Source organism: Haliotis asinina, chromosome 16 (genome assembly GCF_037392515.1).
Source record: "Haliotis asinina isolate JCU_RB_2024 chromosome 16, JCU_Hal_asi_v2, whole genome shotgun sequence".
In the NCBI taxonomy this organism is placed as follows: Eukaryota; Metazoa; Mollusca; class Gastropoda; order Lepetellida; family Haliotidae; genus Haliotis; species Haliotis asinina.
In genome coordinates this window covers 40,813,970-40,815,000 of record NC_090295.1, presented here as the reverse complement: position 1 = coordinate 40,815,000, position 1,031 = coordinate 40,813,970, and the positions used below count along the sequence as shown (strand labels likewise).

General features: G+C 38.2%; 1 protein-coding gene across 1 annotated transcript in view; it reads right to left on the bottom strand.

Annotated features, from left to right (window-relative positions):
* LOC137267872 (uncharacterized) overlaps positions 1-948 on the bottom strand; it is a 7,135-nt gene extending 6,187 nt beyond the window's left edge. Inside the window, exons 1-2 of the mRNA XM_067802313.1 lie at positions 868-948; positions 459-658 (exon numbers count right to left, since the gene is read on the bottom strand). Of these exons, the coding sequence (XP_067658414.1) occupies positions 459-632 (174 nt within the window). The 5' untranslated portion in view covers positions 633-658; positions 868-948. The remainder of the gene's footprint in view (positions 1-458; positions 659-867) is intronic.
* Between the last annotated feature and the right edge of the window lie 83 nt (positions 949-1,031).

Here is a 1,031-nt window from a genome sequence, read left to right as displayed (position 1 = left end):
GACTTGGTCAAGTCCCGGTCAAACATTTGTCCACTATAAGAATGAGTGTCTGGTAGAACGAGTGATTGAATCTACAACTCATTAACACGTGCTAAACTTTCCAAACTGTATTTCTGAGAGAAAAATAAAAAAATGTCTTCCTCCCGCGTCACTTTTTAATATAAAAAAAGTCCTACCGCCATCATCACTTTTGAAAAAACGTGTGCCCGAGAAACATTATCTTTATATGCCGCCTTAATCGTCTCTTACGACGATCATGGGTCGCTATCGATCTATATTTTTCCATTAGGTACCGAGATGTTTCTGAATTCATTATATTAACATGACTATTCCACCCTAAAGTGACCAATTCCACCAACATGGTATTCGTGCATGCTTGTGGACTACAGTAATGACTGAAGTCAGCGTATATTAACCATTTAACTCGCTTACTTTAAGGTGAAATTGACGATACGTACATCAAGTGATTTGATCGTCTGGTCAAAGATCAGGTGAGCTGTCCATCCGTGCAGGTCTTGCGTGACAGGGATGCAAAACTGTCCATTAAATCCTCCTTCCCAATGCCCAGTTATCTTAACATCTGATTCGGCGTGCCCATTCGCCAGCAGCACCAGTAGCAGTAACAGTCTCATTGTTGTGTCCAATGTCCAATGACGACCTGTATATAACTATTATTCTGACACAGGTGACATGAATCACACCATAGTGGTGGCACAAATGTTATTTAACCTCTGACAGGTTCATGTATTAAATAATGTATTTTTTTCAGATGTATTATAAATATATCGGTTAAAATATGCTTGTACTTCTTAAAAGTACTCACGGTATATATGGATAGTTGTTTCATGACAAACATATGGCACCTACCTGTCTCAGCGTTAACGTGTCTGTGAAAATTGTCAGTTGTTAAACTGGTCTTTCAAAGACGTATTTCAACACATTAAAGAAACAAGAACAGATAACGCATTTTTTTCAACATCACAATCTCAATGACATGTACACTAACGATACCTGTGTATCTGAAAAGGTCA